The sequence below is a fragment of the Ambystoma mexicanum genome, chromosome 1q (assembly GCF_040938575.1).
Source record: "Ambystoma mexicanum isolate Mex_15411 chromosome 1q, UKY_AmexF1_1, whole genome shotgun sequence".
Taxonomy (NCBI): domain Eukaryota; kingdom Metazoa; phylum Chordata; class Amphibia; order Caudata; family Ambystomatidae; genus Ambystoma; species Ambystoma mexicanum.
Genome location: NC_090922.1, coordinates 1,190,038,351 through 1,190,053,857, shown reverse-complemented (window position 1 = coordinate 1,190,053,857; position 15,507 = coordinate 1,190,038,351). Strand labels below are relative to the sequence as shown.

Here is a 15,507-nt window from a genome sequence, read left to right as displayed (position 1 = left end):
CCGAGATACCAAGGGTGTTGTGGAGCCTTTGTATGAGGATGGAGTGGTTGACCATGTCAAATGCAGAGGAGAGATCAAGCAGGATGAGAACAGCTGGGCAGTTGGAATCAAGGGATGCAAGCAGTTGTTCTCAGGTGTTCAGAAGAGCAGTGTCCATGCCTCTGGATGCTCGGAATCCAGATTGATGATCGTGGAGACCACCAACAAGTTCTGTGTGAGGGTTGAGTTGGGACAGGGCCAACTTCTCCAGCAATTTCCCTAGGAAGGGGGTGATGGAGATAGGGCAGTAGTTGGCTGGACAGGTAGGGTCTGCTGATGAGAGGGTGAGTTTATAATGTTGTCTGTATATACCTAAATAAGCCTGAAAGATAGAATGTCAATGTATTTCACTTGATTAAGAAGAGTTCAAGCCAAAGTCCACGTCCTAGACTCCAGCAATTGTATACAGTGTATATATGAATAATTTTGAGTGTTACTAACAGAGTCCGTACATGATTTTTGTCCATCTGCATGTGAATAGAAAGAGGACTCGCTTTTGTTGGTGTTGTCATATCATCAATGATGTGTGTTGCCTTGCTAATCTCAAGCTCAATATGGGTCTTTGCCATGTAGTTGCTGTTTCTAGAGGAAATGTGATCAAGGTGGTCCCTGGGAGCTACACTCAAGTCTTTGTTAAGAGACAGTGATTGGGCCAAATCAGCTCTAGATTCAGATCACCCCTATATTTAGACTCATCCAAATTTGACCCGCAAATAGAAATGATTGTGATTGCCTGATGGTTAATTTGCAGTAAAGCAATAGCCTGTTTCCCATGAGTGTTGGTGCTAAATCTGGTAACTGTAATTAGTGCATGGATTGAATATCAGTATAGTGCTATTTAGAGTGGAGTCAAGTACCCCCATCAAAAGCTCTGCCCCCATGCTGCCTATATGTTGGGAGCCGGAAATTGCAACACGTGCAGTACCAGTGAGGATGCTTGTACCACAGAAAATTCTGGAAACAAGGTATCAATTGAGAAAACCTTATATGCATTCACGAAGAAATAATGGCCTTTTGGACAGAGATCCGGAAGAAGTGTGAAATGAGTGAAAGAGAAGACTGGTGACATCATGCAGAACGGAGCTGACGCACTTAGAAAAGATGCGCAAAGTAAAAGAACATAGACATTCTATAAGCTCTGAAGAGGAAGTGGTAAGGGTGAGCAACATTTTGGGCTGAAGATGAAGATGCTTATGCTACAGAAACGCTGAAGAAAATGCAAATCAGTTCACACTTGTACAGACGCAGTAACGCAAGTAGACAAAGTGATCTTAAGGCTGGCTACGTAGTGAATAGTTTGCGGCCATGGGCAAATGTATAATACATAGGAATGTATAAAACCTGGATATTCCATGATGCACTTTAGCAAGGTCTGAAACCCTGTCATTAGAAAGAGTTTTCAGTGTGGCGCAGTTGGAAAATTACTGATGGCGGAAGAGAAATTCAAGAAAGACTTGGCTGGCCCAGCACCTGTCATGACCCTTACCCTTGGCCCTCACTGGCAAGTCAGCCTTCCAGTTAGGGCCAGGTCAAAGGCCTTAAAACCTCATCCAAGACTCTCTTGGAGTCAGTCCTGCGCCTTTGGCGCCAGGCTCATAACCATCATGAAGACCAACATTAGAATGGGACTATTTACTTGGGACTATTTAACTTGGGGGGGGGGGGGTTCAGCCAACATGGAGGCACACACATAGCTCAGTTACAAGGAACTGAGCTATGCGGTCTAGTCTTTTGGGTGTGGCAGGCCTGGGACTACTTTACCTGGACTACTTTGGGTGTGGCAGGCCTGGGACTATTTTACCTGGACTACTTTACCTGAGACTATTTAAACTGCACCCAAACAGCAGAACATGCTTTGCGTTATTCTGCTGTGGACAGCTTAACGTTCACCGTGTCCAGTTCTTTGATGCCATCTTACCTGAACCAAGGACCTGCAGAGAGAGAAAGAACACTATGAAACTTACCTGAAACAGTATCCAGTCTTCAATCCAACGCCGACTTCATTTCCACTCACCTGAAGGTACAAACTCCATCATCCGGCACCGCATGCATCCTGGAATAACATAACCTGGAAAGAGGAGAAAGAAAGACAGCATTAGTAAGCGTTTACTCACGTTTCCTCCCGAATGAAGAAAGCCACACAATTCTTACCTGGGTAGTCATCTCCTGGTCAGTATCATTGCTGGGACATTACGGCGCTCGGTGAGGACCATCGCAAGGAGAGAAAAGACACAGGTTAGCAATATAAAAGGCGAAACAGCGCCGCGCATCTCGCATTACTCACCGTACAGCATCGCGCACACTGCGCTTTCGCCTACCGGCCCATGCTCATCTTCAAACTGCATGACAACACCAAAATACCTTTCCATACCTAAAAGGAAAGAAGCAAGACATTATTATTCGAACTAAGAGGAACATAAGAACTGCATATAAAGACTGTAAAGCAGCAAACCTACGGAGTTGCAGCAGGCCTGGATTCCCACAGGGGGCCTTGCACCAGTGAAGTAACTTGGTCGCTGCTCGCCCCCCACATCTACGCGCCCCTGCCACGAGGAGCAGGACAGAGAATCCACCTTTTACAATATTAAGGTTAGGAGGGGGCCAAAGGGGGATGAAGGAGTTGAGGCCAAGGGAGGTGGGAAAACAAAGACAATCTGGTATTGAATTCAGCTCTCCTATATTGCAGACCCATCTTTAACCAGAGGCCTTACCAAGGGACCGGGAGAGGGTTCAAGAGTGCAAATCATCCAACCAGGGCTGGGTGGCGCCTCCGTGAATACCAGGTGAGAGTAACAGCACCAAGAAGATGAGGACACCGTGAGCCTGGTTGTCCAGCCAGTAGTTACATGAACGTGAGAAAGAAACACACTTATGTTTAAAGTGGAATGGAAAAACATTGAAGGCGTCGAAAATATTGAAGGAACAAGAGAACATTTCTCTGCATCTAGATAATTTGCTTATAAAGGATGGACCTTGCTGCAAGACAATTCAAGATTCGATGCAAAACAAGCTGAAGTGCATTAGGTCTGACATAGTCTTAAAAATAAAAAGACCTCCAATCACCAGCATCTATAGCAGTGGGTTAGAGTCATTTGTCAAATGCTCTTCGATTCCCCAATTTAATGTTACCCTTTTTGAGGTTGAGGACTGGGTAGTGGTGGTTGAGCAGTTGAAGGCAACCAGATGTAAGGGAGATCCCTGCTCCTCCATGATTTTTAAATCATGTCCTCTTGTACATCTGGAAGCCATATGTAAATTTATTTATTCCTCCTTACAAGAGGGTTTTGTTCCAGTTGATATAAAAAAAAGCCTGGGTTTCCCCATTTCTGAAAAAATCTGGCATGGATCAGGAGGACCCACTTAACTATAGGCCTCTAACAAATACTTCTTTTTTGTTAAAAACTATCGATCATATTGCATACAGCCAGATTTCGCAACACTTGGGTAAGTTCCCTATTCTGAATCTCTATCAATCAGGATTCAGAAAGAGCTTTGGGACTGAGACCTCTCTACTGGAGCTGAAGTCGAGACTTATGGCGCGTATTGATAGGGGTTTATCTTCTCTTCTTATTTCACTGGATCTGTCAGCACCATTCGATTCGGTTGACCACGCCATTCTGGTTTCCGGAACGGCAGAGGTGGCCAATCTTTCCCCTTCTGTGGTTCAATGGATCATCTCTTTTTTGTACAACAGAGAAAGTCTGGTCTTTTCTGAGGAGGCAAAGGCCTCTCCAGTCCTAGTCAATTTTGGGGTGCCACAGGGAGCGTACATCTCCCCCTGTTTATATAACATCTTCATGGCCCCCTTCTTTGCCTTCTTAGAGCAGGAGAGGTTAATGCTTTCCAATTACACAGATTACACTCAGTGTGTCATCCCTATGACTGGTGTTCATTCTAAAGATGAAGATGAAGAGTTTACTCTCTGATAGAGAAGTGAATGGTCTGTAACAATCTTGCCTTAAATAGAGGAAAAACAGAGTTGATGATTGTTGGGACTCCATCAATGCTGGCAAAATTGGACCCCTCCTATAGCTGTTTTTCCTTAGGGGGAAGTGAAACTAACCCCACGAGCGAAAGTTAAAATCCTAGAATTGGTTCTTGATCAACTACGGAATATGAAGGCCCTTGTGAGTAGTCTCGTTTCAGCAGCCTTCTATTACATCAAGTTGTTAGCGCATCTGAGACCCTTCATATCCCAGGATAATGCTGAAACTATAGCGAGAGCCATTATTGGCGCAAAGATAGATTACTGCAGCAGTATTCTGGTTGGTCTTTGTAAAGCGGACGCTAACAGAATTCAAGTTGTCAAAAATGGAGCGGTTTGAGTGCTTGTTGGACTATCCCGCCTTGACCATGTCTCAGCGCGAGCCTCTCCCTGCACAGGTTACCTGTAGAAGCGTGAACCCAGTTCCGAATTTTGGTCATCACCTTCAAATGTAGATTGGGCCTCATGCCTTTGTATTTGCAAGTCCTTATTCTTAATAAGGTTAATTGCAGAACCCTTAGGTCAAATCATCTGAATTACCTGGTCTCTCCCAGATGCAGAAATAATAGGGTATAAAATTGAGCCTTCTTCTCTGCAGCCCCTAGTGCCTGGAACTTGTTCCCCCCGGAGCTGTGTGGTCTGGTCTCTTTGAACCTTTTTAGAAAAAAACGGAAAACTTAAATCTCTTCTATTGCGTTGACTCTCGATCATAGACCAGAACTGCATTCCTAACCTGGCCCATCCCTCTGATGTGTTTCTTTCTATGTTTTGTCTGCGCCCTAATGCCTATGGTTGCGCTATTTAAATAAGAGTAAAGTAAAGTAAAGAAAGTTCGTCATCTAATAGAATTAAATGCAGAAAAGAGCTCAGAAACACGGTCCCCAGTCACATGGTGAGATCAAAATAGACATTGGGTTGAGCCACACTGAAACCAAGAAGGTACTCCCTTTATTTCTCAGGCACAGAGAGCTTCTGCAAGGCCGAGTTCAAAGCCTTAATTGACTGGCAGACCGTAAGAGTGATGATAGATGTTCGGCTAATTGGGAGGGGAGGCATGATCACGCCACCTTCCCTGCACCTGGAGTGGTAGTCTGCGTGCTGCTAGCATGTGGAATATTCCAGAAGGGTACACAGGTGCCAAACCAATGGTAGGGGGCCACGTATCAAAGAGCCCTATAGTTTGTATAACAAATAAAGTGTTGAGTATTAATATGACACTCAAGATGACTTGTACTTGGGATGGGCTTAGGTGCCCACCTGACAGCAGAGACCCAATCACTACCCCCGTCAGTATGGAACGTATACTTAGATGTTCCCTGTAAGCCTATCACATCCCCAAGTAGGTTTTTGTAGTTTGCCACGTAGTGTGACGTCACTTATGACGAGTTTCGACTATAAAAGTAGTTTTTTATAACATACGCTAAGAGAAATCGAGCGAACGTCTGTTGATATCCGTTGTAACTCCCTGTTTTAGACAATTGCAAATAAAACAGACTAAGTTTTGCCAACTTCCCGAGTTGGTTTGATTATTGATGCTTGAGTAGATTCTGCATCCCCATCTATCTCAAAGTATTGCTACCTCGTCATAAAGGGCTCTAGGTCTATGGGTTCAGCTACATCGAATGTTAGCTACTTGATCCTGTGTGACCCATCTAAAGGCCCCAGATGAAATACAAAGATATCTGTCCTTAAATGTTAGATGGGCTTCTTGTGAGCGTACCTTATGTAGCTGAAGTGTGTTCATGTCTAACTTGGCCAATAGTTGTTTATTTTGGTTGTGGAGCCCATTGCTGCTCCAAAGTACGATTTTAGGTGAGGCATTTCATTAAGAGGACGTTTGATGCCACCTGTTTCGAATATTTCGCAATTTGGGAAAATCTCACACATATTAAGTCTAAGATAAGCATTGACCATCACACCACAGTCCTCTTGTAAATCACTGAGCAAGATGACACTTCCCTGCTCAGCTAGAGCTCATCATTAGAGTATGTATCAGCAATGGCATCATTTGCCATTCACTGAAGAGTCGTATACTTCATACCTTAACTGCGCTTTGTTCTTCTCTCCATTTTCCTCCACTCGAAGATCTTTGCGGCCGAGCACATATGACCTGTCTTGTTTTCTCCTTGCTGGATGTTCATAAGCAGCTAGTGTCCTAGAAATGACATAACATAACCGTATTTTATTGGAGTACAGCGGGCGAAAAAGAATTCAGTATTCCAGTTAGCAGGTGTACAAAAGCCACAGTGTAATATGAATCGTACATGATATTTTGACTGCACATCGGGACAATCAACAGGTCATGGTTGTTGTAGTATATATAAATGTGAATACATCTTCCTGCAGCTGTTATGAGTCAGCACGAGATGGACTGCACGAGAGCAGCTCCTGGAACACAGGAGACGTGCTTGTGAGAGAGGAGTGCGAGCCATTCGAATGTCAACAGTAATTAGCTGCCAGTCTCCCAAATAATATACTTGTATTGTAATAAATTCACTACCTATAACTCTCCGACTACGTCCTGGTCCTTCCCCATACTTCAAGAGAGTGTTGAACAGTACATAACTGGATTGAGGAAATTGGCCAGCACCTGTAATTTTAATACACAGTTGGATGAGAGACTGCGCGACCAATTCATGTTAGAGTGCAGGAGCAGCAAGGTGAGAGAGAAATTATGGACCGAGGATGATCTGCCCCTTGACACAGTCTTGCGGATAGCCAAAGAGGTCGAACATACTGATAAATGCGTCCAAGAATTGTAGAACAGAGTGAAATCCGTTGAAATTAAACATGATGTCCCGAAAAGCAATGCCATAATGAATGCAAACAAGAGTAATGAATCAATAGCCCAAGTGACAGATATAACGGGCGTCAAGAACAAGTTGGAGAAAACTTGCAGATCGACATGGAATGAAGACAGGAGAGTCAGGGGAGTATCCAGGACATACGCAAGGAAGAGGAGCCCACGCAAGCAAAGAAACAGTCCAAGAAGGAGGAACACTGGCAGGTGCTTTAGGTGTGACGGCACGGACCATTGGGCGGATAATCCTGAATGCCCGGCTTTGAAAATTATATGTGGCAAATGCAAGGGCAAGGGACACTACGCCAGATGTTGTAAAGTGCAGACTATCTCTGCGAATTGGATTGGCGATGACAACCATAGTGATGGTGATGAGGACGAATGTGTATTTGTAATATCTGATGAGGAACATGAAGAAGAAATGGAGAGTCCAAAAGCTACGGTATGTGTAGATGGAGTCAATATGCGCATGATGATTGACTCCGTTGCCAAATACACTCTTGTACCGCAAAATATGTGGGACAAAGAAAAACATGAGTACCTACATGAGCCCGACATAAGGCCCAGGGCCTATGGTGGAGTTAAAATAGATGTCATCGGCTGGTTTTGGGGCACACAAAAATTCAAAGATAGGAGAGCAAATGGTAAAGTATACATCACGAGAGCTGGAAGGATTCCTTTATTGAGTTGGACCCATCAAAGTAAGTTTAAGTAAAATTGGATGCCAGTGCCGATGAGTCGGTAATGAATATTGAAAGTAATAACACAAGACCCCAGATGAAAAAAAAAGGTGCAGAGAACATCGAGGAAATAATGAAGGGCGTTTTCATGGATGAAATTGGGTGTCTGCGAGGTTTTGCACACAAAATCAAAATGAAACCGGGATGTATTCCAGTGGCACAGAAATTGCACAATATTCCCCTCTCTATGTGGGAGGAAGTAAAAAAGGAGATAAAGAATTTAGAAGAATAGGGTGTCATGGAGAGTATTGACGCCAGTGAATGGGTATCTCCCCTAGTTGTCCTAAGGAAGAAATCTGGGAAATTAAGAATATGTTTTGACATACGGGAGCTCAATAAGTGTGTGATTCCAGACAGACACCCGCTCCCTAACATCCAGGAGATAGTGTCTACTATTGGTCCTTCAAAACATTTCTCCACCCTCGATTTAACCTCAGCGTACCACCAAGTGAAGTTACATAAGGAATCTAGGAGTATGACGGCGTTCATTACGCCAGATGGATTGTACCGATATAAAAGATTACCTTTTGGACTTATATCTGCCGCCTCCGTCTTTCAGAAGATTATGCATACATTGTTTGAAGGGGACCATGGCATCATCTGTTTCCAAGATGACATCTTGGTGCATGCCATTGATCAGAGAACACATGATGAAAGACTGCAAAATGTGTGCGTCAAATTATATGAGGCAGGCATGACTTTAAGTAGGGAGAAATGCAAAATTGATTGTCGTGAAATTGAGTACCTGGGACATACAATATCAGCTGAAGGTGCACGGCCAAAGAAACAATTACTGGATACTATAGGGAATATGCCGAGACCCAAATCTAAAGAAGAAGTGCGTACCTTCATTGGCATGGCTGAATATTACTCGAAATTCATGCGAGACTTTGCCACGCACACTATTCCCCTACGGGAACTGTTAAAAAGGAAAACATTTGCATGGGACATGGAATGTGAAGAGGAATTTATGTGGATAAAGCGTGAATTAAATAAGACACCATCTTTGAGAAATTTCAAGAGTGGGGAGAAAACCGTGATCACGACAGATGCCAGTAATGTGGGTCTTGGAGCAGTAGTCACGCAGGAGATTGATGGCAACGAGAGGTTGATCGCCTTTGCATCTAGACTGTTGAAAGGGGCAGAAAAATCATATGATGCCTTTGAAATAGAGATATTGGCCATCAAGTGGGCCGCAGAGAAGTTCCGAAACTTTATATGGGGTGCGGAAGTAGAATTTCGTACGGACCATAAACCGTTGGTCCATTTCATTATGAACAAAGTTTAGATAATGTCTCAAATCATATAAAAAGATGGGTCATACTCCTACAAGAATATAACTGTGTAGTGAGATATGTGCCAGGTACAAGGAATCGAGCTGCTGACTGTCTTTCACGACTTACCAATGTCTTCGAGATAGATGATGATGATGATGAAATAAAGTCTGAAGTTGTGCTGAATATCGATGCTCTTTCCATATCGGAGAAAGAATGCGAGGAAGCAGAAGAATCGGACAGTATGTTAACACGTTTGAAACAGATCATTCTGAGTGGAAGTTCCTTAATGAAGATCAAATACGAGAAGAATAGACTTACAGAATATTGGAAGGTTGCTAATGAACTGAAAGTAGAAAACAACAGAGTTATGAGGGGCGACAGAATTATTCCACCTGCAAGTCTGCGCCAAAGAATCATTGCGTTAGGCCATGAGGGCCACCAGGGAATAGTGAAGACGAAGCAAAGGATACGTGATGAATTCTGGTGGCCAGGATATGATCTATAGATCGAGAGAGTTATACGAGATGGTATCCTTTGTAAGGAGAGTGACAGAGGGTGTGTGAATGTGAAATATCCTATGGTGGTCACGGACCTTCCAGGTAACATCTGGGATGATATTGGTATGGATATACTGGGTCCGATGTACAGTGATGGTAAGCAACAGTATTGCCTAGTAATTATTGACCTTTTGACTAGGTGGGTTGAGGTCATGATTAAACCATGCATGACTGCCAAAATGGTTGTTGAGTGTTGAGTTTTTAACTAAAGGTTTGCCCAAGAGTATATTGACAAATAATGGAGTTCAATTCCGCTCAAAGGAAATGCAAAAGTTATGTGCAGAGAATTCTATTATACACAAAAGGAGTGCCATATATCACCCACAGACCAATGGGATTGTTGAGCGCTTTAACAGAGTGCTTAAGGATGCTGTGCGATGGGCATGGGCCAATGGGGTGAGATGGGAAGAAGCTGTCAGGCAGAAGATAAATGCTCACCATTTCACAACACATTGCACGACAGGACTATCGCCATTTGAAATGAGCAGGGGTTGCAAGGCCAACACTAAGTTAACTCCATCTTGGATGAAGAGAGTGACTGTTGTAAAGAAGGATTTTGGGGATGCATGTGAGAACATTAGGGCAATGCAGCTGAAGAACAAGAGGGCTCATGACAGATCCACAGGTGGTAATGGGGGCACAACCAATGGTTGGAGGATTTGTGAGAATCAAACTTCCACCTGTTCTGAGGGATGGTCCGTGCAAGTGGTCAAAACCTGTTGGTGTGGTTGAGGTATTTAAGCATGCAGTAAGGGTTGAGGATGGAAGAATCTGGAATTTGGAGAGAGTATGTGTGCTGAAACCACTCATAGTAAGTGTGCCAAATTATCGTGGCCATGAAGATCCTAAAGAGATGGGTAGTGGTGAGGATTCTGGTGATGGTGAAGAGCGTGGCAGGGATGTAGTGCATGGAAAAAGATTATCAGAAATTTCCTTGCCAAAACCCAAAACAGATTCTTCGTGCAAGTCGAGGAGAGGAAGTATCATTTACAATCCTCGTCTTATGAAGGACTTTGTGTGGGAACATGGAGCATGCGGAAAGACTGTGAAGTAGTTTTCATTGTTAAGTTTTTTATTGTTAAAGGAGTTTAGGGAGGGGAGATGTGTAGTATATATAAATGTGAATACATCTTCCTGCAGCTGTTATGAGTAAGGCACGAGATGGACTGCACGAGAGCGGCTCCTCGAACACAGGAGACGTGCTTGTGAGAGAGGAGTGCGAGCCATTCGAATGTCAACCGTAATTAGCTGCCAGTTGGTGGAGCTCGACGTATCATCTCACTCTCCTATATATCTCCCAAATAATATACTTGTATTGTAATACATTCACTACCTATAACTCTCCGACTACGTCCTGGTCCTTCCCCATACTTCAGTTATGTTTGTTTTATGATGAAATTCATGAACTGCTATCGGCACCTGATTATATAGACACTTTGTTAGGTGGCTGACAACAGTTATGTTATGTTAACAGAACCTGGAAAGCGCACGTACACCCTAAGGCATCTTGGCACTAGATTGCCCAATGCCCTGAAAGCAGCATCCAGGTTTTCTTTTCTCAAACTGTCCTGTTCTTTCAAAGTACCTCTTTATGTGTCTGGTGCAGCAGTGGGAATGCAGCAATGCGAATACCACCCATTTTTAAAATTCCACCTAATTATTAGCTAGGATTTCATCAGCTGTTTGCCGCATCGGCTGCATATAAAGAACTGCATTGTGCAAATGACACCTATGTTCCTGGTTCAGTACTTTTTATACAACCCATGTCATGAATACCCCAATATATCCCAACTCATAATTTGGAAGAAGTTTAAAAATGATAATTTATTTAAATGACACATGTTTTTACCATGCCAGTTTTAAGTGGCAGATTAATGAAATGTGATGAACAGTTGTGAAAGACTGTAATCTGAATTGTGTTTGCTGTTGTGTAATGTCTGATGCACCCTTTGCTTCCCATTACAGCTTATCATTATTAGAAGAGTTTGATTGTAGCTGTAATGAGTTGGAATCACTGCCGCCCACCGTTGGCTACCTGCACAGCCTTCGAACGTTCGCAGGAGATGAGAATTTCCTGACAGAGTTGCCCAGAGAAGTAAGGCCATTCCAATGTTCGCACTTTTTATGTTGTCATTTGTTGAATGCAAAGTTGCTTGTTTGGCAAATAGTCATCAAAATGCCCATCCACATTTTTAGTGGAAGACAAAAAAGTTATGTGATAAATAAAAGTGATTAATGAATGAACCAAACACATTGGCAGAGCCATCCTTCCACCCTATTCCAGTGATATCATGCTCCTTCGCTGCACCCTTATTTGACGACTTAGGGGTGGCGGTCGTTCTTTTCTGGTGCAAGCAGCTACAACATGGAATAAGCTGTCTATGGAGCTGAGGATGACTCCAGATTTACATCTATTCAGAAAAAGTCTGAACCCAATTTTGTTTAAATACATTGTATAACCTTTCCTTTCAGAACTGTCTGCTTCAAACAATCTTTTTGCGCCCTGATGCCTGTGGGCTCTGGCGCATTATAAAAAAAAAAGAAAATATGTTGAATTCACAATTAAGGCATAGGGAAGAACAAAGGAACTTTGTGACAGCTAATATTGGTATGCAGTGATATTATCGAATAGAAAACAACAAATAGTTGTTTAAACAAAGCCAAAACATCTATTAAAAAAAGCATTTTTAAAAATAATACACATATGTGGTTGGGAATGGGAATAGAACTTTTTTGAGTGGGGGGAAGTATTAAAAACATGGGGAGGCTTAAGGGGGGAACCTCCCCAAAAACTATGAAAAAAGATTTTTTTCTTTTTTTAGATGTTTTGTGGTTGTTCAAAATGTATTCTTTTTTTTTTATAATTCGATATAATCACATGTAACCGCTAAGATTCTGAGGAATGTGATGGGTGAATAATATATGAGAGACCAATTCAGCATTTTAAACGCAAGTTTCTCTTACACAATATATATATATATTCAATGAAAAAACTTTCTTAAAGGGATGTTATGGTTAAGTTGCACCAATAAAAACCTATGAAATTCAAAGAAAAAACTTTGTTAAAGGACGTTATGGTTTCAAGTAAAATCAAAAAAACCTCATAAATTTGCCAGTTATGGTAAGCTAGCCAACTGTAACTCGTGCCACCCCCGTGCACTGCTAAGACTAACACCCAGGACATCAAAGATGACATCACAAATGTCATTGATGACATCACTGATGACATCACATATGAAATACATTTTGATGAAAAGTCCCTACAAGGAGTTGTGTTTATATTGTTGGTAACAAGATGTCAGGGGTGATCGGGAGACCTGTCATGAACTACTTAATCTACTAAAGAATGTACTCCCCTAATATGATTGTATTGGAGTGTTGTCGTTAATACAGAAATCTAATCATATATAAACATAGGCAATGATTGCAGCATGCACCATAGAAGTACACTATTTATAATCTTGTAATTTTGGATAGTACAATAATGAATGCTACCGTATCAGTGTTTTGAGTAATGTTAAACATGTAATAACTAGCTAACAATTCAAGACATACAGCACTTGTGCTGGTACAAACAATACACCTGAAGAACCACAATGCATACAAATCTGAGGCACATAGAGGGAAACTAAAGTAAGGAAGAAAGAAACTGCATCATCAGAAAATGTTAATGACATTAAAGTTTATCTTCATGTATACAAATGAATTGTGTGTTTGAGACCTGCTCATTTCCCCATGTATGTGCACCAAGAGCTGAGACCAAACCCTAAGGAAAGTACTTAAAGAACATATGACAAGGTTAACGTCTAGATATATAGCACCTTTGTCAATTTTATTATTCTGACTGCCAGTGAACAAAACCACCTGCCGTATATATGTCAATTAAGAAAAAGAAGTAGCCCAGATATGTTATGTCATCAGTGATGTCATCAATGACTTGGGTGTTAGTCTTAGAAGTGCACGGTGGTGGCGCGAGTTATGGTTGTTTAGCTTACCATAACTGGGGAATTTCTGGGGTTTTTTGATTTTACTTGAAACCATAACGTCCCTTTAACAACGTTTTTTCTTTGAATTTCATAGGTTTTTATTAGTCCAACATAACCATCACGTCCCTTTAACAAAGTTTTTTCAGTGAATTTCAAAGGTTTTTATTAGTGCAACTTAACCATAACGCCCCTTCAACAAAGTTTTTTCAGTGAATTTCATGGGTTTTTACCAGTGCATGCTATTTTCCTACAACTTACTAATATCATACTTACCCAATATATTAATATTTGTGTCCCATTTACAAAGTGTCACCTTAAAACTCTGCCATTTCCCACCTTCTGGAATCATCTTTAACACTTCTATACACTTTTCGCAACTAATTCAACTAGTTTTGCATCCGTAGATGTCTACGAACATCTGACTATATAGCGGACCTTCCAGACAGTGCCACATGACCATAGGTTGGCGCACGGCATGATGACGTGTCCGAGAACCCGTCCGCACTTCACGATAAGATCTCTGCTTCACGGACAGTTCAGAACTGCATTTTCTACTGATCTAGAAACATTCAACTTCAAATTTTCCCCTGCACAGCTCCAACACCTATTCCTACTCATTATCCATTAACAATCTAGTACACAGTACATACTTAGCAAAACTGCTATTTATCTTAAAATGGCATCAGCTAATGCCATCCCTCCTCCCCAAGAGCCACCATTATCAAGGAGCATGAGAAACACTGCCCCCTACCTAAGAGAACACACATGCAACATTTTCCCTGTCCACCTACCCCTCCTTATTAGTGTTTGGTTCCTGTTTCCTCATTTCCCTCCCCACCTTTCGTTCTTAGTTCTCCTGCCAAAATAAATACATCCAAAAACAACAAAAGACATATTCCTTTAGGAACCACATTTCACAGTTAAAAAATAGAACTAAAAAAAATGTATAGACTTCATCTACTTTATATTTCTCAGTAAAGTACATAGACTCAATAAGATTTTCCAACATTTCCATTTGCATTTTGTGTTATGCTAATGGCAATATTGTGGCGTTCATCCTCCGTTCCAGGGACTGGAACGGTGGATACCGGCCCAGCACCCCAAGTTATCAGCCCAAGCGAAGCGAGGGTGGATAACGAGGTCTCTGGACCATTATCCCCCATTGCAGCCCCTGAAATGTGGGATGAAGGCCATTAGCACCCTAGGTTCCCAAAGCGGGAACTCAGGGTGCTAAAAAAGAGAATTGTGCTTCCTACACCGGGATGCCTCCGACGTCCCGGTGTAGGAAGGAAAATACATTACCAAGATGGCCACCATGGAAAGGGAAGGCAAGGGTTCCATGCAGGGCCCCTCTTCGCTTCCATGGCAGCCTGCAGAAGGCAAAAAGAGAACCCTATGACCATATTACCACAAGCACATTTTTCTTCCCTTTCATATCTATCCTAATTTCGAATAACTTTACCACAAAGCCAGTCCCAGGTGGACATGGCCACTTTAATCCTATGTTTTGTCCCTTCTGGTCATGGCCAGTACCCAGATTGCCCAGATCATGACCTTATTCCATGACCCGGACAATCTGGCCACTGCCCATGGCCACAGGCTACCCCTCAGTCACTAAAGCTATACCGCTATTTTGTTTCTTCCCTCGTGATCCAAAATGTTTATCGTGAGACACACGTTGTTCTTTTTGCGTACACAAAGTGTTCATTTTTGATAAAAGAACCGCTTGGGTCGCACAGTGAATTCCAGGGCTTCTGCATCAACTTGGGCCTAGACCACAATAAAGGATGTTATGTTACTACTAATCGCTAGTACAGCGTACGGGCACATTGGCCCTGGGCGATCGTCCCAAAAAACAGTCACTGTGATCCAGGCGTTGACAACAATCTGCAGCTGCCGATTAAAGAAGCTGTCAGTTGGCATCTGGAATCTATGACAATCGCAGAAAGGCAGGATGTAGCTATTTCGAAAACATAACAGAAAATGTGTCTCAATACCCAAACTTTATTACAATGTATCTATTGACTTTTTAAATCGGCATAGAGTTTAACCTAACGATTAGCACACACATCAAACAATCTCAACAAAGAGAAAACAACGTGGAATCTGATACACAATTCGAT

The 15,507-nt window shown here is 42.3% G+C and overlaps 1 protein-coding gene across 1 annotated transcript in view; it reads left to right on the top strand.

Annotated features, from left to right (window-relative positions):
- LRRC7 (leucine rich repeat containing 7) overlaps nucleotides 1-15,507 on the top strand; it is a 3,010,809-nt gene that overhangs the window by 2,179,318 nt on the left and 815,984 nt on the right. Inside the window, exon 14 of the mRNA XM_069641926.1 lies at nucleotides 11,364-11,493. Coding sequence (XP_069498027.1) covers nucleotides 11,364-11,493 — 130 coding nt within the window. The remainder of the gene's footprint in view (nucleotides 1-11,363; nucleotides 11,494-15,507) is intronic.